This window comes from Squalius cephalus (genome assembly GCF_949319135.1).
Source record: "Squalius cephalus genome assembly, chromosome: 18".
NCBI classification, from domain to species: domain Eukaryota; kingdom Metazoa; phylum Chordata; class Actinopteri; order Cypriniformes; family Leuciscidae; genus Squalius; species Squalius cephalus.
Genome location: NC_137139.1, coordinates 33702086 through 33725840, shown reverse-complemented (window position 1 = coordinate 33725840; position 23755 = coordinate 33702086). Strand labels below are relative to the sequence as shown.

The window sequence follows — 23755 nt, the reverse complement described above, 5'->3', positions numbered from 1 at the left end:
GCACCTTGTCAAATGCATATCTCAGCACACGTTTACCAGACAATGGGAAATCACATTTCACGTTAGCTATGTCTTCATGAAGAAACTTTGTCAAGCTAACATTTTGCTTTTTCCTTGGTGCAAAAGTTAGTTCCTCTCTCATTTCAACAGGTCCTCTTGTTGGCGAAATACACATAACCTTTCTAGGGGTTTTAGGAGTTCCCGGAGCAGCCATTGTAACAGGAAAAGATGCCGAATGTCTTCTGTGTCTAACACTGCAACCCCTAACCTTATTTAATCCATGGTGTAGGTAGTGACGTAGGTGTGAAAAGGCATACCAGGGAAGACCATATCATAAAAACTTCATTGGCATATGGTGAGGTGTGAGTATTCACATGTCAATCAGGACGCAAATCCCAGCCAGCTTGGCACTGTAAATCAGAGACCCTGTTTTTTGGCACATGGATTCCCTGTCAATCATGAGTGACAAGGGGTCATAAATCAATCAAATATCAACCCAAAAGTGACACATGGTATATGTTAATACTACTTGTGTGTTCTGGCAAAACAGGGATTCAGTTCAGGGAGATTTTACTATGAGGTGCAGGTGAAGGGAAAGACATCACTGCAGTGAGTGAAAGAATTCAGTGAAGGTGAAACTAAATAACCAGATGAACTGGAAGCTTCTTCAAACGAACACCTCTTTATTCACACACACACTGAAACTACTGATCACAGCTGATATTCACTCAGGTAAGTGATGGAAATGTAAGAGCTTGTTCAGTAGTTTTAAACAATAAAATAGTATCAGATTATATCATTCAATTGGCTGTAAAGTTTGATGTCTTCTGTCATGTCATACAACTATAAGACTTCAGAAACAGAAAGTACTTGAACTTCAGACTAAATGAACACAGTCCAAAAATACTAAAAATCATAATTCAACTACTGTTTCTCCTGGACACTTATATTTAGAATTTTGTTCAGAATTCTGGTTTTCTTCTACAGGACAGAGACGACAATTTATTACTTTGACTTTAATATAAAAGGTGGTTACTATTCTAACTTTTAAGAATAGGATCACTGTATTATTTTAACTCCAAACATAAAAAGTATCTTATTTTGTTACCTTTATAGGTGTTTGTATGAGATAAACATGAACATGATAACTATGAACTTGCTTGAATGTCAGCTTGAATGCACAAGTTACTCCACAAGTTAGACCAGTTTACAAGAATGAATAGGAGTTTAGCTGCTGAAGTGGTGTCATACATGTGTGCATAACCAACAGTTAGTTAGTTGTTAAAGAACTGAATTGGAGTCCATGAGCCGTGGATGTCAAAAGAAGCAGACAGATACAATGAAATATTTGTGATTTACATGCCATTTGGAAAATAAATATTTTGTCAGAATATACAGCTACTTTTGAAGGGCCGTCAGTGGAGAAATACATAAAATATTTATTTACCTTAGCATTATCCTAGTGCCTCTCTTCAGAAATTAAATTTGTCATTGTTTTGTCAGTCATGGCATCCTCCAGTGGTCCAGCACTAAATGAGGAGCTCCAGTGCTCCATCTGTCTGGAAGTGTTCACTGATCCAGTCACCACTCCATGTGGACACAGCTTCTGCAGAACCTGCCTGAGCAAGACCTGGACGAACTCACAGACCTGCTTCTGTCCACTCTGTAAAGAAAAATTCAGCAAAAGACCTGAGCTCAAGATTAATACAACACTCAGAGAGGTTGTGCATCACTTTAAGGAGAAGCTCAATCTAGGAGAATCTGAAGTGTTCTGTGACTTCTGTGATGAAAGAAAGCAGAAAGCTGTGAAGACCTGCCTGACGTGTCCAAGCTCTTACTGTGAGACTCATCTGGAGCCTCATCACAGGGTCCCACGTCTAAAGAAACACAAACTCATCAATCCTGTGGAAAATCTGGAGGATTATATATGCCAGAAGCACGAGAGACCTCTGGAGCTGTTCTGCAGAGATGATCAGACGTGTGTTTGTCTGTCCTGCACTGAAGGAGAACACAGGACTCACAACACTGTTCCTATTGAGGAGGAGAGTCGAGAGAAGAAGGTAAAGAGTTACAAACTAAGCACTTTAAACACCCCATGCAATTCAGTTCCCTATCAGTCAGTCACGTTCGACGTTACATTGGACTGAACTGACGTATAGGGATCTTGCCTGAGAGCCCAATCACCATCGAGTGGTAACAGAACAAGCCAATGCACATTGGCGAAAGAGATTTGCATCTCAAGCCACTTCCAGCTTCCAGTTATATTAGGCAGCGTGCAAACCCACACATTAAACTTTTGCTTTGGTGCAGAGCAGACATTGTTTCACTCTGCTCTTCAATCATCGTTCATTGAGTGAGTTGTTCCTTTGTTGGTGTGACTCTCCAGCCAGGTGAATCCCCGCGGTCCCATGGGGGACCCAGCATCTCATTCAGGGCTCCTGCAGAGGACCGGATGTCGATCGCTGCATCTGATGGCGGGTTTGAGTCCTCTGGGGATGAACATTCGACTGCGCTGCCCCCTTCGCAAAGAGTAGTATTGTTCCGAGTCCAACCCAGAGCTGACTGCCATGATTTCCCAGGCCGTTGCGAGCATTGGGCTTGAGTAGAATACTCCAACCATGTCCCGAACACTCGCGGATGGATGATTGGTTTCTCGGGGCGGCGCATGGTGAACAGCAGCTTTCCACTCCGGTCCCTTTCTTCCTGGAAGAACATGAGGAGGTCACAAATTCGTGGAAGGCACCTTTTTTTCCCAGAAACAGTTCCACTGCCTACTCTGCTCTCACACCCAAGGGGGGGGCGACCAAAGGGTACATGGAGATCCCCCAGGTGGAGCATGCAGTTGCGGTGCATTCTTGGCTTTACTCGCGGCCAAGGCTTACACTGCCGTTGGACAGGCCGCCTCTGCCCTGCCCGCTATAGCTCTCCTGAGGTCAAAGCATTAAAAGAGCTGCAGGAGGGCAGTTTTGACCCAGGGTTGATGCAGGAGCTATGGACAGTGACGGACCTCGCCCTTGGGCAGACGATGTCCAAGCTAGTGGTTCAGGAACGCCATCTCTGGCTGAAACTGGCTGAGATGAAGGAAGTCGACAAAGTTCACTTTCTCAACTCCCCCATCTCCTAGGCCAGCCTCTTTGGCGATGCTGTCGAGAACTTTGCCCAGCAGTTCTCGGCAGTACAAAAGCAGACAAAGGCGATCAAACACATCCTGCCTCCTGGCGGGATGATGCTGCTGTCTGCGGTTCAAGGACGCAATGCCTTCTCACGCATCTCCAGCCTCTCCTTTACGGGAACTGTAGAGCCAGTTAAGTATGCCACCACACTTACAGCCCCCACAGCCTCAGTACCTCAGTGGCAGACAAGTATGCTCCTGTGCTGCATGCGGAGATCGCAGTCTTACTGAATCAAGATTCCGCTCAAGATGCTGACACAGAAATGCATCCTCATGTGCGTTCGTCACCAAGATTGGTTTGCAGTGATCAACCTGAAGGACACATACTTATCTCAACGTATCTCGATGACTGGCTAATTCTGGCTAAAGTCGCGAGATCAGTTATGCGAACACAGGGACCTGGTGCTCAGGCACCTCAGACGCTTGGGTCTTCGGGTCAACTGGGAAAATATCAAACTCTCCCCCATCCAGAGAATCTCTTTTCTTGGTATGGAGAAAAGGTATAGAGTATGGTATGGTATGGAGGCACACAGTCAGTGGTGAACTGCTTGAATTTGTTCAGGAGCAGCACAGCAGTTCCATTGAAACAGTTTAAGAGGCTCCTGGGACATATGGCATCCACAGCCGCAGTAACGCCGCTCGGATTGCTTCATATGAGACCGCTTCAGCACTGGCTTCACAACCGGGTACACGTAGAAATCACTCCGATCTGTCACCGTACTTTCAGCCCGTGGTTGGACCATGTTTTTCTAGAGACAGGAGTTTCCCTAGAACAAGTGTTCAGGCATGTTGTTGTGTCAACAGATGCCTCGAGCACGGGTTGGGATGCTGTATGCGACAGGCATGCAGCCTTGGGTTCCTGGACAGGACCACAACTGCAATGGCATATCAATTGCCTTGAGTCGCCGTACTGTTGGTCAGTTTCTGTCGTTGCTGCGGGGCAAACATTTGCTGTAGTTTAAGGGGAATAAAACAACAAGCTGGCCCCGGGGCCTACACAAGTATCCGTTTCCCCCAGTGAGCCTGCTCGCACAGACACTGTTCAAGGTCAGGGAGGATGAGGAGCAGGTTGCAACTTACTGGTCCACCCGGACCTGGTTCACAGAACTCATGCTCCACAAAACAGCCCCTCCTTGGCGGATCCTACTGAGGAAGGAACTGCTTTCTTAGGGATGGGGGACCCGCGTCCAGACCTCTGGAACCTGCACATGTAGCCTCTGGACAGGACGCGGAGGACTTAAGTGGCCCACCTCCAGCAGTAGTTGACACTATCACTTCAGCTAGAGCCCCCTCTACGAGGCATGCTTATGCTTTTAAGTGAAGCCCCTTTGTTGATTGGTGTTCTTTTCGCAGGGAAGACCCCCGTAGATGTCCTGCAAAAAGGGTTGGAGCGAAGGCTGTCTCCCTCCACTCTGAAAGTGTATGTTGCTGCTATCACCGTACAACACAACGCAGTAGACAGTAAGTCTCTTGGGAAACACAACCTGGTCATCAGATTCCTGAGAGGCGCCAGGAGGTTGAATCCTCCTCAGCCAAACCTCATCCCCTCTTGGGACATCTCTCTGGTCTTAACGGCCCTACAGAGAGCCTCTTTTGAGCCTTTGCAGTCAGTAGAGATCTAAAGACAGTGCTCCTGACGTCATTCACATCCATTAGGAGGGTGGGGGACCTGCAAGCATTTTCGGTCAGCGAAGCCTGCCTGGAATACTGGCCGGCCAACTATCACAGAGCTTCAGAACCTCAGAACAGCTCTTTGTCTGCAATGGAAACAGAATGGAAAGGTTGTCTCCAAGCAGAGGTTGGCCCACTGGAAAGTGGATGGCAATGTCTTGGCTTACCAATCCCAAGGCGAGCCGTGCCCCCTTGGAGTGAGAGTTCACTCGACAAGGAGGGTTGCTTCCTCCTAGGCGTTGGTGCACGGCACCTCTCTGGCAGACATATGCAGAGCTGCAGGCTAGGCAACACCTAAATGGAGCCAGTTTCTTCCCGAGTGTTGGGTACAAATAGGTAATATGTGGATAGGCTTGCTCTGTGTCTTGCTTGCTGCACCATTCCCCTCTGAGGATGGGATACGAGCGCCCATTTTACTCCTCAGGTGAGTTCCCCCAACAGTTAAACTTTGGTGAAGTTCCTCCAGCATCCTTGGCAGTCAGATGCAGCGGAGGCATGTTACCTACCTACGGGCAGGATGTGGTCTCTGTAGCATTCCTTTCTAGTTGGAATAGGCACACTTTCCTAGTGTTATCAAGTAGTCTCATTGTATAGGGTCAGAAGAAACACCAGTTATTGACATTCTCCGTGCAAAGCTCTGTCCTTTCTTCTGCCCCAACAGGTGCAGGGGGACTAGGCAGCTTACTCAAGGCAGCTGTTGTGATGCTTTCCATAGGGATCCCAATATGTCAGTTCAGTCCGATGTAGCATCGAACATGACTGGCTGATAGGGAATGTCTAGGTTACTGATGTAACCCTCGTTCCCGGAAGGAGGGAACAGAAACTTTACATCCCATCACCCCAACTCCTGTACCTCCGCTGAAGCAGCCAGGACCCTGTCTCGGCTTCTCAGCAGAAAACTTAATGTGTGAGTTTGCACGCTGCCTTATATCCCCGGAAGCGGGGAGTGGCTTGCGATGCAGATCTCACTCGCATTGACCTGTTCTGTTACCACTCAAAGGGTCTCAGACGAGATCCCTGTCACGAGACGAGAAAACTGTCAGACATGAATAAAAAGATTCTAAATTTTAAATGTTTATTTTTTTTATAAGACAGTCAGAAGATGGAAAGCTATATTCAGTGATAAATGCAGGGTCGGCGCCACGAGGGGGCCCCAGGGGGCCTGGCCCGGCCAACTAGGTTACTGTGCCCCCTCACCTCTGGTCAGCACACCACCCTGCCTCGGAGCGTGATTTCATCCGTTGAGACTCAGCAACAGGCATGGTGACGGTTCCACTGTGCCCTCTTATTGCTGACATATAATTAACTATGTATCATCGCTGTCGCCTGTCGGGTGGAAACCTCGTATGTCCAAATTTGGTCAATTTCATATTTTTTCACAAATCGATGCTATTGGTCAGTCCCCACGTGGTACTGTTATTTTTACAAATTATTAACCAATCTAAAGTGTTGAAAATAGCTTGAGAGCAAATCTCTTAACTCCATTGGACACTTCAACTGTCTGAGAATCCTTGTAACTCCACCTCTTCTTCACTCCGCGGCATTTTAGTCTCCTCAGGATTGAAAAGTCACAACGATTAAGAAGTCCTCGTCGAGCAACACGTAAAGCAAGCCTTAACTCTGATTTTATCTGTGTTAAACTATAGCCCTATTCGCACGGGATTAGTATTACCTGGCGACCTCTAGTAATTTGTAATAATTGCGGAGGTTGTCTGTGATCTTAATCCCGTGCGAATCGGCCATGTCTGTAATTTGTAAAGTAAAAATTCCCCCGCAAATGACCTACCATATTTCAGCGAACACCGAGGTCCTGTGATAATATTAGTCCCGTGCGAATCGGCATCTCTGTGATTTAACAGGGTGTATATAATTTTTTCAAGGTTTTTGTTTCCTGTGCGCTTTTTTATCCATCTTTCGTGAAGAATGGAGGCTGTGTTGGAGTGTTCTGATAGTATTTTGGGTGCTGGGTCATATCGCTATACACCATGATACGATACAACTATACAATTATCAGAAAGAGAAAGCTGAAAACCATGATTAGATGGAGATGAATGACATACATAGGCGTAATTTGCGGGTGGGACATGTCCCCACCATTTTTGAAACATCTCGCGGCACGAATGTACCAATACAAATAAATAAAACATCTCCAGTTAACTAGCAGAGCATTCATTTAGCTCGTTTGTAAGAGGCGATCTAGCGCTGAAATGTGTTGTTTTTGAAATCAAGTGATCAAAGTGCTCGTTGCCGCTGCGATCAGTGGCGCGGATACTGTGTTCTCTTGTGGCTCGCGCACAGTCTTCACTCGGACGTGCGCTTCAATCCGTTGTGGAGACTCTATTCGTTCTGGTGAAATTACAAAACAAAATGCATACAAACGTATGAAAACGAAAAAAAAAGAAGAAAAACCTATTCGAGTGTGGATTAGAACCCAGAACCTCTGACACGCTTGGCAAAAGTTCTACCACTAGACCATTTTAATAGCCTACACTTTTTTTATCTAACGGATTTATGTATTTATTCACGTGAAAATTCTCATTAAACAACAAATTAAACCCAATGCACTATTTAAATCAATTGCTGGACATCGTAATGTTATTGTACATAGGCCTACATCGATTTATGATTTAGCATTCATAAATCCCCCCGTCCCCCGTCCCACCCACTTTTTAAAGTTACGCCACTGCAGCATGCGGCGAGGAACATTCTTCTGTTTATGATAAATCATACAGCTAGACCTATAATAACGACAAGTCATTTCCAAGCAAGCCTATTGACATCATATCCGGGAGATAAGTCAGTAAATTCGAGTAAAATCACAGGCTTCGGTTATCCCGTGCGAATGCGCCACATGAAATTCAGACGTGGGGGGGTCATTTCTAAATCACACGAGGTCCCCAGATAATGCTTATGATATCAGTGATTGATGTATTTTAAATGTCTACTTATTACTAGGCTTATTATTACTAGGCTTATTATACGTGTGCATTTAAGTTTTAAAATGTATCTAATATAATACTTGAATTGAATTAAATGTTTTGGATACCAGCATTAAATTATTGTTTTTATTATTATTTTACTGACTCGAAGTTGGCACTGTGCATGTAAAATACCCCAAGTAGCAAGGTTTTTATTTATGGGAGAAAAAAGGTAGGTCTAGGCTACTGGTCTAATTTCCGCCTATTAGACAACCTAACGTTAGTCAGCTCATCGTTTTTTGTTCTGCTTCACTTATAGCTCTTAAACCTTTAAAATGGAGTTTAGGAAGATGTATGTAACCACAGTCGTTAGCTTTGGTTAACTACTGAAGCCTTTTCTCTCGTCAAAAGGCTCAACGCGACCGCTGACTTTGTTTGCGTGCAGATTAATTTCCGCCTATTTTAGACAGCCTATATTTTGGTATTGCACGCATCACTCGTATCGATTAAACATGATTTTGGGGAAATGTTGTGTTAATGTTGGTACACAACAGTATAAGATAGCAATATAAGGTATAATACCAACTTTAACGATACAATGTTTAATAACTAAAAAAAATGCCGTTTTTTTTTAATTTCCTGAGAGATACGAGGATTCTGCCCGACAGCGACGATATATAGGATAGGCCTATTTAAAAAAAAAAATATATATATATATATATATATATATATATATATATATATTTGTAAATTAATTTAGTTTTACTAGAAAAAAATCAGCTTTGCAACTTTGCATTTTCACTTGCGACAGGCGATTAAATAAATTACGTCACTAGCAGCTTGTATGTAATTGATTGAAATATGACTGTACGTCATGATGACCTTAAGTATTATTTTTTTTCAGTCAACTTCTACTCTTTATTCATAATATTCTGTATTCGTCTAAAACACCTAAAGTGCTTGGTCATTCAAGCAATCATGGATTTATAGAGGTTGTTGTTGTTGTTTTAATTAAAAGTGGGTGTATTATTATTATTGAGGGTGGGAGAGGTATGCCCCCCCAGTGACACAAGGAGGCCCCCTCGTTCCGTATGTCCTGGCGCCGACCCTGGATAAATGTGTCTGTGTTTTTCTCTGTATGTAGAATCAGCTGGTTCAGACACAGACAGACATTCATCAGATGATCCAGGATAGAATGAAGAAGATTCAAGAGATCCAGCTCTCAGTAGAGCTGAGAAAGGTTTGTGCTTCAATCAACCTGAGTTGATATGGTCGTTTCACTCATGGTCGTTTCCGATCCCCCTTTCCCATTTCACTTTCTGTTCACTCTCTAACTATCATAGCAAAACATATATTTCAAAAAATGAAATGCATCATAATATTTCAATCTAATTAATAAAGGCATTTTATTAAATTGTGAGTTCTGCCATCATCTAGTAACCCTCATGTGTTATTTCAATGCAGAGTTCACACTGCACGATTTTCAAAGTAGTCAGGTCACTGTTCTTTTCACACTGCATTACTATCTGCGGGTATCATTCAGTTGCTTTCAGTACATGTTCACACTGTACGATGCATCAGCGACAGGAGGTTTCACTTTGGATAACTTTAGAAAAGAAAGAATCGCCAACAACTTCTGTCTGGTCTGCAAACTACATTTCACAACCAAACACACACAAGAAGTGATAAGGCAACATAACGCAAGATCACGCGTGCGTGAGACCGAAATTCTTGCTCGAGACTGAAATTGTTATTAAAAATGATAGCCTGCAAGAAGGTTGCGATCCAAATTGTCTGTGCATTGATTTGCAGCAAAAAGGAGGAGAAAAAAAACAAACAGATTATGCCGGAGGGAATGGTTGGGGAGACGAGGGGAGCAAAGATTGTGTTTCTGCAAAGAGAGCAAATAGAGTTGGGGGTAAATAAATCATTTTACAATGTGCTGCTGTTGCTGCTGGTCAAGCAAATGTTTGTGATATGTTTGTGATAAATATATCTATTAAAATAATATCCTGGTCTATAATTCCTCCCTGAACATCCCGCTATCCTGTTTCTTGCTCTCTCTCTCGCTGTAGGTCTTCACAGATGTAGTTTTCATTTAGAACACATTCACGCAGCAGGATTGTGAATCGCCGACAGGTCCATACATTTAGCATGTCAAATATCTCACGGGTGTCGACGACTCGTCTGCGATTCTCTCAGATCGCATCTTTGATAATTCACACTGCATGACTGTCACTCACGTGAACGAGCATCTACAGTATTTGCCTATGATTTCGGGCATTTGTCGGCGATCTCACAAAACCTGTCAAAATCGGGCCTAAAATCGTTCAGTGTGAACTCAGCATTAGTTCCACAGAAGATGAAGACGATGATTCAATAACATAAGATTTAATATGATAATCTAATTAAACAGCCAAACAGACAGTGTGCTGTGCACAAATAATAGCTGAAAAATGAACAGAACAAAAGGAGGAACTTAAATATACAGAGATGATTAACTAGAAGACGAACAGCTGTTACGATTTGTGTTAATGTCCATAGTAACTGATGAGTGGGGGAAAATGAGAACAAGGAACACGTGTGACGAATGAAAGCAAACTGAGAATCCATGAAAACAGAAACTAACAGAACATAACAGAGACATCACATTGCTCCAAACACATATGATTTTTTCCTATAGAGCACAAATCTGTTGTATGGAGTCTATTGGAGTTCTTCAACAGCTCGTCCTCAAGAGTGCAAAACATTTATATTGTTCCACTGAAAAACAAGTGATATAAGTTTAATTAAAGATGACAGAATTTTCATTCTGGGGTGAACTATCCCTGTAAATAATATGTGAATATTGAATAGATTAACAAATATAACTGTTCTCGTTCATCAGAGAAACACAGAGGAAGAGAAATCCACCAGTGTTGAGATCTTCACTGATCTGATCCGCTCCATTAAGAAATGTCAGTCTAAGCAGCTGAAGATGATGGAGGAACAGCAGAAAGCAGCAGAGAAACAGGCTGAAGATCTCATTAAAGAGCTGCATCAGGAAATCACTGAACTGAAGAGGAGAAACACTGAGCTGGAGCAGCTCTCACACACTGAAGATCATCTCCATCTCATACAGGTCTGTCAACATCTGTCTCAGTCAATATGTACAATATTACAGGAAAAACACTTTAAGGTCCACCCAGTTGACCCAATGACGGTGTCCAATGGTCTGGCTGAAGGTTTTCTGTGTGTTCTGTCTTTTCAGTACGTAAAGTGATTTAATTTCAATTACACTTTTATCTGACTCAATTTTATCATGACCTTGAATTTAGGTTGGAATGAAATGAAATGGATTATTGGTCATTTATAATTTATCTAGATATTTTATTATTCTGTTTAACTCTTTACTTTAGATTGTTCATTCGGATTCCAATGTTGCTCAGAATTTCACGCTGGCCATTAACGTGAATCTCACTGTCACAAACTCGTCAGTCTGATCATTAGTCAGAGACTAATATTATTTAATAGGCCGCACATGCTTGCCATTATTTAAATAGTAATTCCGTTTGGTCCCTTACAGTCACCTATATAACTTAGTTAAAGCTCAAACAATAACCAGATGTTATGGCTAATACTATGAAGTAATGTTGCTTGCTATTAAATTGTATTGTCTAGCTCCCTATAGTGAATGCAACTATAGACCCCTTTTGCGCCCGACGTCACAGTTACGTCACGGCGCTAACTGGAGGCAAAACAGAGTGAAAACTGGAGGCGGCCAATACAAACCAGCACAGATTCGACTACATCATAAGGAGCTTAAATTACTATTATTATTATTATTAAATGTCATCTTGTTGTGTTGTTGGGTTCTAGAATCGACGGAGTACAGGCTCCAATTTTACATTTTATCTCATAATGTTTTCTAAATGATTGTGATTATTTGTGAATCATCTATGATTGTTGTTGTTTTGATTGATTGTGACTAGACTTTGTGAAGAACCTGGTAAGAAAGGGTAATCAAATACATAGTTTAAAAAATGAATATGCTGTATCTGGAATTTTTATGTCAAGAAAATATTCACATAATTACAATTGCACCGTAATGTCACTCTTTACATTGTCGTCTTCTGTCTGGCCTTGGCGCTGGCTAGGCAGAACTGCGGATCGTACCACACGTCTTGTACGTGACCATTCAGCACATAGTTATTGGCATCTAAAGATGTATATGCCCTCAGTTTCTCTTTACGCTCAGTTTCTCTATCGGGCACGTGTAGAGCAGGCTTCTCAACCGGAGGTAGCGGTCTGCCAAATTATTACCCCCCTCGTTGAAGTCAGTACCTGATTGCCTAATCCTAACCCCACCCCTAATCCTAACCCCTCCCCCACAACGAAATTCGGCACGACACCAGCCAATCTGGTTCCGTCCGTTAAGATTAACTTTTGCAAATAACAATCGCGGCCCTGGACAGTGACCTTGCTCATTAAGATAAAATCGGATTTTCTCCAGTCATTGTTAAAAAACAAGCTAACAAAACTGCCAAACTAACGTTAGTGACGCGGCCAGAGGGATCTTTCTGCCTCCAGCTAAGCCCCGCCCACACGAATACGTCACCATGTTTACCAACTGTAAAAGGGTCTATATAACAACTTAACTAAAGTCAAGCAGTTAGTCAGACATCTAGAATCTCGCCTGATGTGCTGCATGCTCAGTCTAACCCGAGATCTAGTATGTACTCAACCCTGGACACAGATTAGCGGGAACATGGATACAACATAATCTAGTAGATTCAATAATCTCAGGTAAATCAGGTAAATCTATAATGCCAATTAAGTCAAGTCATCTTCATTTATATAGCGCTTTTAACAATGTAGATTGTTTCAAAGCAGCTTTACAGAGATAAACGTATAATTTATGGTAACAGAGATTGTTTTGGCTTTATAGCTGTTCTTTAATAAAAGTTATTTTACAGCTAAAGTTAGTTTTGATTGATTCACTTCTGTCGCAACGATCATTTGTTATTAAATTAGGGGCCGCTAAGACGACACCATTCTCTCTACACAGACTTTAAATGAATGCGAACCTGTGATAAACGCTGATGGTGTTCACATGCGCATTAAGAATTGGTTCTATAGTTATGTGCGTTTGAATATATGTGCGCAGGTTTGTAATTCCCTACAAACCAAGCCTAAACAAAGTACTGGTCTTTCCTTATACATTTTTATACAGAATTTTATTTTATTTTGTCACTTCGGGGTAGGTACGTGAAACGAATTTTCCCGGCAACGCTTTATCTGTAGAGTGGTAAAGGGATCCTCCATAGGGAGAGACTAGTTGGCACTTCAGCACTGCGTTGTCATCGGGTCCAGGCAAAGGTCCTTCATCAGATCTGGATACGGCCTGGATCCGGCAGGCTGCGGGAAAACCTTGGGATAAACAAAGCCACTAAATTTAGCGTAGATGCCATTCTTCTCATGATGTAACGAGTACATCAGGATTTATGGGAAGTGTTCCCGGTTCCGGCTGACCTAATCTATGCAGCCTAACATTGAATTATAGAAGTCTATAATGTATTATGTGAATGCTAGGTCTAAGAGATGTGTCTTTAATCTAGCTTTGAACTGACAGAGTGTCTCTGCTTCCTGGACAATGTTAGGAAGATTGTTCCAAAGTTTTGGTGCTAAATAGGAGAAGGATCTACCGCCAGCAGTCGATTTTGATATTCTAGGTATTATCAACTGGCCGGAAATTTGAGATCGCAATAGACGTGAAGCACTATAATGCGTTAAGAGCTCGCTCAAGTACTGCGGAGCTAAACCATTTAGTGCTTTGTAAGTAATCAACAATATTTAAAAATTTATGCAATGTTTAATAGGCAGCCAATGGAGTGTTGACAGAACTGGGCTAATATGGTCATACTTCCTGGTTCTGGTAAGAACTCGAGCTGCTGCATTTTGAACTAGCTGTAGTTTGTTTATTAAGCGTGCAGGGCAACCACCCAGTAGAGCATTACAATAATTATTATTATTAAACATTACATGAACGCATGAACTAATTGTTCCACATTTGTCAATGAGAGCATATGGCGTAAAAGTCCAGGCAAAGTAGCGTTTTACGACAGACTAATTGTACAAGAATCTTTTTCAGCATAGATAATTTCTATGAGGTGTCCAGAACAACATACTAAAAGTCCTAAGAAATCCTAGTTGAGGAAATATGTTAAATTCTCATCAATCCGTGATGTGTCACAATAAGGCCAGGCAACAATACACCCCAATGGGGTTATTTTTTTCCTTTACTCCTATCAAAATGAAACTTTACACAATGAAAGTACCCATGAAAAGTAAAATTTTTTGTATTACAAGTTTCTTTGAAAATGAATTTGAATATGCAAATGAGCTATACACTAATCGAATATAGGCTACCCAAAATACACCCGCATAGGCTTAATTTCTTCCTTTACTCCTACCACAATAAAACTTTACACAATGAAAGTCTACTCCTGCCTGTTCTATGTAAAGGAAAATATAATCCTTAAAGGGTTACTTCCAGGGGCGGCGTTTGCGTATGGCAGAGTATGGCAGTTGCCATACCCTAGCAGTCAGAGTTCAGATAAAACATCAGCTAATGATGATGCTTGTTAAAGATTTCCACCCAGCCCCCCTAAAAATTTGCTATTAACTGTACACAAATTCGTGATTCGCTCATATGTCATTAAAAGTCATATGAACACGGCTCCTCCCACTATTATCTCCGCAGCGTCAGCGTCAGAACAAAAGCAGAGGACAACGTGTGTGCATTTATTCATAGATCGTTATGATAGCCTATATATATGCATCTGTGTAGTTCTTTGTTTGTCATAAATGCAGTTTTTATGATGCTGTAGCAATTCAACACGGTTTCCCACTGTAAAATCTGGGCTTATTTATTTATTTATTTATTTATGAAATTCCTTTCATTCAAACGGCATGAGACTTTGTGACTTTTCCTACTCTTGCTATACTTCATACTTCAGTGCAATAAAATTGATAAAAAAATAAAAAAATAATTATTATATTAATTTGATAATAAATTCAAAGGCAAAACACGCGATAAGACCATTCACGATTAGTGCTGCTCTTATGATCTTAACGCCGACTTCTCTGATTGGATCCCACTTCGGAAAAAAACAACGTGTTTTTATTATTATTTTAACAACGTCGAAAACACAATGGCAGATTTGAAATGAACACATACATGTATACATTATTGCAAAAGCATTTTTATAAAAATGTTTTTTATAAAAATAATAATGTGGAGTGAGTGTGCGCAGCCGCAGTTTATTGCATAACTTTATCGCACGTCTTTTTGATTAGCTGTCAGATACTGAGTAAAAATTAAAAGAAACAGGCCTATTCAATCTTCACTTGATGTATTTTTAACGAAGAAATTAAATAATAGCAATCAGGGTAATGGAAGCAGCAAAAAAAAAAAAAAAAGGTAACAAAAAGGTAATGCTGTTCACTGTGAGTTTTAATTAATAGTGTAATAGAGTTAATAGTGCATCTGGCTTTTTTTTTTTTTTTGGGTATAATGTGAGGTAGGCCTATATCGTTCGGTAATGTCGTTGTTCTATGTAGGCCTATGCCCAGAGGGAATGCCATACTCTAGGTTTTTGTGAAACGCCGCCACTGGTTACTTCCCTTTCCTGGTTCAGATGTTTGTACTTTTTTTTTTTTTTTTTACTCCAAGTGTCCTGATTGTTTATTTGTTCTACAAAAACTTAGAAAGATGGGTACTAAATTTAAAAAGATTTGTGTTTCAAGTTCCAGATCAGAAGTAAGCACAAATTGATTACTGTACTATGCAGTGATATCAAAATGTTTACCTGTGAAAAAAAGTTTGATGTTAAAATTTGGATCCCTGTTACTTGGCACACAGGTTTAAAACTAAAAAGTGTAACATGAGTAATAACCATTGAAATTACAGTTTGGGAGGATGCATAAAACTAAAACCGTTGCATTCATTTGTAAAGTGCTGTATTATGTCCTGCTTAGATTTGTTTTGTTTCTTTTGTCAGACTGGACAGACAGTTTCTTTTGACTTGTGGAGCAATTGCACACAATAAATGTTTGAAAATTTTATGTTTTTGACCGTTTATTCAACAGAATTAAGGAAATGTAAGATAGTTGTATAAAGCAAGTAACAACAATTTATTTGAAATAAGTAAAGTTTATTTAATACACAATCTTAAATCACAGTTTATCAGTTCACATAACAATTATTTAATTAATTCACGTCAACTGAACATGATGGTGAAGCTTAAATAAAATGTTAACTGTTATGTTGGATTTATGTGATTAAATTGGATGGAAAATTGACATGTAATTGAAATACGTAAGTTTTAACTTTTGGGGTTAAATATGTGCATGTTGTCGATTTAGATGAATTAACGAGTTTGCAAAATTATTCCTCTCCTATAGCAATAAATGAATAAAAATTTTCCTCAGGGAGACTACAATGCACTGCCTGATGCGATACTGTAGTAGACGGTTGCATAGTTATAATTTTGTCCCTGATATTATCAATCTTATAAGTGAAGAAGTTCATAAAATCATTACTGCTGTGTTGCTTGGAAACTTCTGGGCTTGAAGCTTTCTTTTTCGTTAGTTTAGCCACTGTTTCAAATAAATACCTAGGATTATGTTTATTTTCTTCTAATAGGGTTGAAAAATATACAGATCTAGCAGCTTTTAAAGCCTCTCTATATGCAATCAAGCTCTCCTTTTATGAAATCCGAAATACCTCTACCTCTTGTTTTCTTCCAGTTGCGCTCCATTTTTCTGGCTGCTCTCTTAAGGGCCTGAGTGTGCTCGTTGTACCACGGCATTGGAATATTTTCTTTAATCTTCTTTAAGCGCAAAGGAGCAACTGTGTCTAAAGTGCTGGAAAAGAGAGAGTTAAAAGTTTCTGTCGCAATATCGAGTTCTTCTAAGCTATCCGGGATGCTGAGATGATGAAACTGATCAGGAAGATTATTGATAAAGCAATCTTTAGTGGCAGAAGTGATAGGTCTAACATATTTATAACACGGAGTCGGCTTTGCAGCCTTGGCTAAATGAAGTTTACATGAGACTAAATAATGATCTGAGATGTCATCGCTCTGCTGCAGAATTTCAACAGCATCAACGTCTATTCCATGTGATAATATTAGATCTAGAGTATGATTATGAGTATGAGTAGGTCCTGACACGTATTGTCTAACTCCAATTGAGTTTACAATGTCTTTAAATGCCAATCCCAATGCATCTTTTTCATTATCGATGTGTATATTAAAATCACCAGCAATTAGGACTTTATCTGCAGCCAATACTAACTCTGATAGAAAGTCCACAAATTCTTTGATAAAGTCTGTATGGTGCCCTGGTGGCCTGTATACAGTAGCCAGCACAAATATCAAACGTGATTTATCATTTACACTATATATATTTTTACATTAAGCACCAACACTTCAAAAGAAGTATATTTAAAACTTGATTTCTTAGTGGTTTTGAAAATATGACTATAAATTACAGCAACACCTCCCCCTTTGCGTTTCGGATGAGGCTCATGTTTATAACAGTAATCTTGCGGGGTGGACTCATTTAAAATAATGTAATCGTTTGGTTTTAGCCAGGTTTCTGTCAAACACAGCACATCTAGATTATGATCTGTAATCATATCACTAACAATGAGTGCTTTTGGAGTAAGGGATCTAATATTCAGCAACCCAAGCTTTAGCATTTGCTCATCTGTATTATAGCTGTTTTTTATTTGTTGAACATCAATTAAATTTTTACCCTTGAATGGGTTTGGACGTTTTTTGGATTTCCAAATTCGTGGAACAGACACAGTCTCTATATGATGATATCTAGGTGAAAGAGGCTCTATGTGATGGGATTTATCTGACCTTGGTGACGCGAGGCCGCTAGCAGATGGTCGGTTAAACCAGTCTGTCTGCTTCCTGACCTGGTGCCCAATTTGTCATTTTTTATCTCTAAGACTATGAGCCAAATGACTAGCGAGAAGAGCAGCACCATCCCAGAACGGATGAATACCATCTCTTTTCAACAGGTCAGGTCTACCCCAAAAACTTTTCTAATTGTCTATGAATTCTATATTATTAAGCGGACACCAATTAGACAGCCAGCCATTTAGTGAACACAATCTACTAAGTATCTCATCACACCTCTTTAATATTAATTTTGGTGATCTCCAACTGGTGGAGTCGAACATCATTAGTGCTGACGTGAATAATGATCTTAGAGAATTTACGATTAGCATTAGCCAGCACTTTTAAATTTGCTTTGATGTCAGGCGCTCTGGCTCCCGGCAAACATGTGACTATGGTGGCTGGTGTCTCTATTTTCACGTTCCGTGTAATAGAATCGCCAATTACTAGGGCACAATCATTCTCAGTGGGTGTTTCACTGAGCGGGGCAAATCGATTTGTTATGGTAGTCGGAACGGAAGAGTGGTTTTTTGATCCGCGACTAGAGCGATCCCTCACTGTCACCCATTTGCCCGGCTGCTCAGGCTCTACTTCAGCCAAAACCGAGTCATGTAAAGAGTCCACTGTGCTAGGCACATCCAAGCATCTAAAGCTCTAGCACTCTTTCTATCCTCAATTAAAGTTTGGATGCGTGTCTCTAGTTCTGAAATCTTCTCCGTCAGCCTGACTGTCTCCTTGCATTTATCATATATAAATCCTATATTGCCGACAGAGAAGGCTATGCTAAACATGTGACATGACGTGCAGGTGACAATAACAGGACAAGAAATTACTCACCTTGTTTGTTGACTGATTCTTACTCACCTGAGCTTTTATGAACTCAAAGGCACTGGCGTGCGAGAGAAAATAAATAAAAATAACTGAGCGCACGTGTGGCTAGCGAATTACTAGCGTGTTGTGCTAATAATAACAGAAGCTAGCGATGTCAGGTTAATCTGAGATGTTGGGTAAGCTGTATTTAGTAGTATAAATAACTAGAAATTATAGTAAATGATGGTTCAAAACAGAAAGAAATACGAGGCTAAGACGGAGCTTACAGCACCGAAGCAAACAAACTCACAGCAGGCAGCGAGGCAGACAGGAGCAATCGATCAGTGATCCAAGCAATCAGCAATCAGCTGATCCAAGCTATCGAACTTTGAAAAAAAATTACATAATTATGTTGAAGATAATCAATACAAAACAATACAAAATTATCAGAAATAAAGAGTAAAATATGCATACCTGATATCTGAAAGATACATAATGCTGAGTGTATGGAAGACCTTCAGCATTACGGGCTGATCAGACTACAGAATCACCCTGAGCCTTTTGCAACATTTCTTTAAAGCTGCAGTCCGTATTTTTTCCTCTTTGTCGCCATCTCTGTTTGAAATCTGCAATTGCAGTTATTCGCGGAATTATCAATTTTACGTGGGTTGTGCCTCGGCACGGCACAGCGCAGATGAATCCAACGTTTTGAGGAGAATGTGCGGGTGTCAGGCGTCGTGCCGGTCTAGATCCTGGCATTCGCAATCACAGATTCTACTTTTTGGAAGTATGACCGACATAAGGATTTTCACCAGAAAATGTCGTCTGAACATTGTGACTGTCGTCAGTCTCTTTTTTCTGTAGCCACTCTGATGTCCAAACAAAAGTCTTTTGCATTTTACAACGGGTGAATCTCCAGTTGTCACTGGTGATTGTCGTTTGAACCTTTCTCGATCCGCCATCAAATTGATAAGTTTAATTGACCCTTCGCAAAGACCCGCCCCCCTTAGTTACTGTCGCTATGCCCGACAAGCTACGCTGCTCTCACGCCACACCATGTTCTCACGCAGTGAAAAATACACTGCGGAGCAGAGAGGAGACTAACAACACGCTGACAGACAGGACAGACCAGGTTACTTTTCGGTTACTTTTGATATTAGACATATTAAACAAAGTCTCACCTTTCAAATTTGGTCATTTTTTAAAAGAAATTTAAACGATACATACCGTTTTGTGGCTCTTAAATGTGTCTGACAGATCGCTGTAGAGCATCAGTTAAAGCTGCTCGTGAACCGATCATCTCTTCCTTCTAGTTAATTTATAGCATCAAATAAACATGAATGAACATAAGAAGGAATGTTGTTTTAACCGCGGAAAGGCGTCAGTACATTCCGTTTTTCAAGTTCAAATTCTCCCATGTTAATCTGCTATCTCTCCTGACTGCTTTGTCGGACAAAATGGCGGATGGCGGATTATGATTGGTTAGATCGCCTGTCAATCAAGCTCCCTGCAAAGGGTCAATTATATCAAGTGCTGCGAGAAAAGGCTATAAATCTCCACCTCCAACATCCTCACACTCATCGCCGACTAGCCAAGACTCTTCTTTATGTGGACAGATGTGACGTAATGACACAAAGACAAGCTCGAATTTCCAGCAGAAATCCACCAGTACCACTGGAATTAAAAACATTATTACAAGCTTACCGTTTTGAAAAGAGCTAAGGTAAGCAGAGAGTTTTGAACACTGGCTGGTTATGTACTTGCTCAAAAATTTAGCTTGGATAATTTTTAACCCAAAAAAAAGTTACAGACTGCAGCTTTAAATACTCAGACCAAGACAAAACATCCTCCAAATGGAGGCACGAACTAACAATTGGAATTTGCATTAATCAAGATCCAAGACTTGGGTAGTTTAGACCTTATTGAGGAGAGAAGGTAATTTGCATGAAATACACTGGTAAATGGGTCATTCTGATTGAACTTAGTGAGGAGAAGAATGAGTGAAGGGATAAATTGTGAAGGAAGGACAAGAGTGAAAGAAGCTTTCCCACATATTCGCTCTGTGGGGTGTGGAGACGGATGCCTGCATGTGTTTGTTTCTTGTGCTTGAGGATACGTTTACACGACACTGATATGCTGAAAATGGAGAAGTTTTTTCCTTTGAGTTTTCTTCGACACCATTATCAAAACGATCCTCATTCACACGGATCTGCGAAAGCGACTAAAAACCCTGTATTCTGCTGCCAGGCCATTAGATGGTGATGAAACACTATAGACTGAACATAAGACAATGCTTCATTTTCATATTTAAATATTTTAGAAATTTTCTAATAGAGAAAATATAAGCAATTCTTCATGTAATCAATCAACTAGAGGAACTACGGTGATACCATCCTTATCCACACAGAGGTTTTGCCTCAACTGTGTTAGAAAGCTCCTGTGTAAAACATATTGCTTTAAAAAATAATGATCATATTTAACAGTCTTCTCTCTCTCCTGCTGTAGATGAGCTCATCCCTGAACACTCGTCCACACACCAAGAACTGGACTGAGATCAGGATTGACTCTGATGTGAATGTAAACTCTCTGTTTATAGCTCTGATTCAACTGAAGAAAACTCTACGTAGGAATCTAAATGAAAAACTCAGTCAAACTGGTATGTGAATATCAAATACAGTGTATAGATTTTTTTGTTATTAACTTAGAAATTACGTTTTTCAAGGAATATTATGGGTTGAATAAAAAGTTGGTGATCACACAATTATTTAGTCTCAGTCTGCAAAAGATCACACTGTTTGAGAAATATAATCATAACATAACTTAAACTTGCCATGTTAGCATTAGACTGGTATGATAAAATCACTAACTAAACCTAGTCTATGTAAAGTTATATCCAAACTTTAACTGATGCCATAACCAGTTATTACAGGTATTACTTTAGCTTACTTTAGAGACATGTAAGTGATATGATGTGACTATTCATCATGTACAAACACTAATGCTGTAAATGACTAAATCACTGTAAAAATTGTTACATGCTATTTAAAAAAAAAAAATACTATTTTAATGTAACAATATTACACATGATATTTTTTGAGTAGTTTTTAAGGCTTGATTTCTTTAAAGAAATCTACCTGAATAAATAATGTAAAATCTCATAAATTATTTAATATATATGACACAATGAATTTAAAATAATTTAATACTAATTTGATATTTTCTTTGTGAAATGTGTTTTTTTTTTTTAAGTTGGCACTCAAAAGTGTGTGATTTTTAGTGAATGGAAATGACCTGTTTGAATTGGACTTGTATTTGACAGTGATCCTGGTTTCTCCAAAGGTTTTGTTTTTCTTTTCTTTTTTCATTTTGTCACTGACAGAGTTTTGGTTCATTGCCACTGTCGCCTTTGGCTTTTGGCTTGCTTAGTTGGGGACATTTAATATTCATCAATATTATTGATCTCCTGCATTGACACCATTATATGAGAACTGAACTGAGCTGGACGATGACATCACGGTTTACTCCAGAGCGGCTTTATATATAAATCAACCAAAATTAATAACTATTTACAACAATAATTAACTTCAATGAACTTAGTTAAGCTGGACTGTGACACTATTTTCTTCTAGAAACAAATTGTGTTGCATGATTTTCCTGTTATCTCTGTGAAGCCGCTTTGAAACAATCTGTTTTGTAAAAAGCGCTGTATAAATAAAGCTGACTTGACTTTAAGTTATGTTGTACAAGTAAAAGACTGTATCTGCTCAGCACAGCACAATACACACACTTGTTACTGCACTGGCATTAGCAAAGCTATTGCTTATTGAACAAAGCAATATATTATTAGTACATGCAGTTATTCACAACCTATCCATAAGCTCTACTCTTCAATGGAAACTATCAAAACATCTACATAACAGAAACTCTTTCACATGTCAAACATAACTGAACATTAAACATAAAAAAAAAAAAAAAAAAAAAAATATATATATATAAAACTTAATTTCAATATTTACTGTCCATTTCCAGCCATATGCAAAGCATGCTGGGAACTAACAATGGTGTCTCTAAATAAAACTGCATAATTGAACTAATTCTCTTAAAATAAATATGTAGCCTTCTTTCCTTAATTTAATCAGCTTAATCGGTTCCTCAATTCAAGCCTCAAAACTGCTTAAGTTTCCTTAAAAAATGAGGGAAATGTCTCTCTTGGTTTTATTAGTGAAATGTTCTCATGCCACTGATGCTGCCAGTAGAGAGAAACTCACTGTTAACCTGAAATTATTGCTATGAATAATTCATCATTATATTGTCATCTGTGTCCACAGGGTTGAAGTTTGTGCAGAAGTTTGCAGGTACAGTGTGACTCACACCATTTTCTTCATTTTCTTCAATACACTTGCAATACTTTGTTTATAATCTATATTATATACTGTACACATGAAAATGTTTGTTCTGAAGTTGATTGATAATGTCTGATCTCTCTCAGTGGATTTGACTCTGGATCCTGATACAGCGGATCCATATCTCATCCTGTCTGATGATGGAAAACAAGTCCATCGTGGAAAAGTTAAGCAGGACGTCCCAGAAAACCCAAAGAGATTTGATGACGGTTCTTGTATTCTCGCAAAGCAGGGATTCAGTTCAGGGAGATTTTACTATGAGGTGCAGGTGAAGGGAAAGACTCAGTGGTGTTTAGGAGTGATCAGAGAATCCATTGACATAAAGGGGGAGACTGACTCGCTGAGTCCTGAAGATGGAGTCTGGATTCTGGGTAATAATGAGAATCACTATTTAGCTTGTGAAAGTCCACCTGTCTCTTTATCTCAGAGAGTGAAACCTGAGAAGGTTGGTGTGTTTGTGGATTACGAGGAGGGTCTGGTCTCTTTTTATGACGTGGAGTCCAGATCTCATATCTACTCTTTCACTGGTCAGACTTTCACTGACAAACTCTATCCATTTTTCACCCCATGCCTTAATGATGAAGACGAAAACTCAAAGCCACTGATCATCACTCCTGTCTCACCTTTAATGGATTAGAATATGTAAATGAAAACCAAAAGAGATTTTGCACTAAACCACAATCAAGTAGATTTTACCAGAACACTTAAAGGGATACTTCAGGATTTAGCATTAAGCTTTGTATTAGTAGAAACCTGTAGTATTTTCGAATTACCACGCTTTCCACCCTCATATCCCCCTGAGAGGAGAGATTTATGTATTTTTTTGTC

General features: G+C 40.0%; 1 protein-coding gene across 1 annotated transcript; it reads left to right on the top strand.

Moving 5' to 3' along the window:
• The first annotated feature begins 671 nt into the window (after positions 1 to 671).
• On the top strand, positions 672 to 23755 carry LOC307146001 (E3 ubiquitin-protein ligase TRIM39-like). Its single transcript, XM_079849723.1, has 7 exons — positions 672 to 732; positions 1504 to 2060; positions 8906 to 9001; positions 10649 to 10882; positions 21030 to 21180; positions 22853 to 22879; positions 23014 to 23755. Exons 2-7 carry the CDS (start codon positions 1506 to 1508, stop codon positions 23562 to 23564), a joined length of 1614 nt encoding a protein of 537 aa, XP_079705849.1. The 5' UTR covers positions 672 to 732; positions 1504 to 1505; the 3' UTR covers positions 23565 to 23755.